General features: G+C 65.3%; 1 protein-coding gene across 1 annotated transcript in view; it reads right to left on the bottom strand.

The window, feature by feature from the left end:
- The window catches only part of H696_03861 (hypothetical protein), a gene marked incomplete at both ends in the record, with an annotated part of 3,608 nt that extends 2,857 nt beyond the window's left edge, over positions 1-751 (bottom strand). Inside the window, 3 exons of the mRNA XM_009497722.1 lie at positions 204-358; positions 446-619; positions 742-751. Coding sequence (XP_009495997.1) covers positions 204-358; positions 446-619; positions 742-751 — 339 coding nt within the window. The remainder of the gene's footprint in view (positions 1-203; positions 359-445; positions 620-741) is intronic.
- Between the last annotated feature and the right edge of the window lie 413 nt (positions 752-1,164).

Here is a 1,164-nt window from a genome sequence, read left to right as displayed (position 1 = left end):
GCGACATCTTGGTCAGCTTGTATTCGTGCACTAGGGGCGGGGGGTGTGGCAGCGGGGGGGGGGGGGGCAGGAGGGGGGGGGGGGGGGGGTCAGCAGGCATCTCAGAGGGGAGAGAGAGAGAGGGAGAGAGAGAGCAGAGGGGGCAGGGATGTGGGAACGGGGGAGAAAAGGAGCGGGGGGGGGGGGGGCGAGAGTGCTGGCACGAACCGGGTTCGCGGCTCGGCAATAGCCACCAGGAAATCGCATGCCTGCTGGTAGAGAGGGGAGAAGCTTTCCAGGAAGACCAGCGGCGCATTCTCGTCCGCCGAGTCGCAGGTCACCCAGAGCGGACGATCCTCCGGCGAAATGAGATTCGAATCTAGGGAGGTGGTCAGTCGCAAGATCAAGAGCAGGGAAAGGCAGCGGCGGTCAGACAAAACATGGCCCCCTAGATGGGCGGACGTACGGGCCGACGAGTCGGACTGTGCCTTCTGCGGGACTGGGGCGGCTTTGGTCGCCGAGGGGGGTGGGCCCGTGGCGGCGGCGGCGGCCAGCTTCACCAGGGTCGCCTTGTTGAGTTCCTGCTCGGACTTGACGAAGGTGTCGTCGAAGCGGACCCGCTTGGAGGGGGGAATGTCGGCTGCATGTAGCGAGGAGGGCGATGGTGGTTGAGGCCAAGCCGAGGAGGTCAATAACCGGCACACTGAGGGGGGGGGGGGGCGAGAGACCAGCGGCACAAGACAGGGCGCGCATGCAACGTACCAGTAGACATGGCTGCGTCGGATGTCTGCTGGAGGTGGAAAGGGTGGGAAGTGGTGGCCACTGGCCCCGGGGAGGCAGCGCCGCGATGGCGGTCGGTGGAGGGAAAGGGGATCTGGCTGGGAATGCGGACAGCAAAGCCAGGCGAAGGAGCTGCGAAGCGAGAGCGAACGGAGTATCGGTGATGGGACCGACAAAAGAGGCGGGGGGAGGAGAAGAAAAAAGGCGCGGGGGGGGGGGGGGGGGGTGAAGGGAAGATGCTAGATACCACCCCCGCCGGAGTCGAGAGCCGGGGCTGCAGGTTGCTGATAAATCCCCCCCCCCCCCGCCCCCGGAGACCACAGCCAGAGAGAAGAGAAAAGGTGCGGCAATGAACCCAGCCTTCGGGAGATCGTGCGCATGACCACTATTGTATTCACATGACCA

Source organism: Fonticula alba, assembly GCF_000388065.1.
Source record: "Fonticula alba strain ATCC 38817 unplaced genomic scaffold supercont2.6, whole genome shotgun sequence".
NCBI classification, from domain to species: domain Eukaryota; order Rotosphaerida; family Fonticulaceae; genus Fonticula; species Fonticula alba.
Note: the sequence above shows the minus strand (reverse complement) of the source record. Positions and strands in the feature narration are given on the sequence as shown.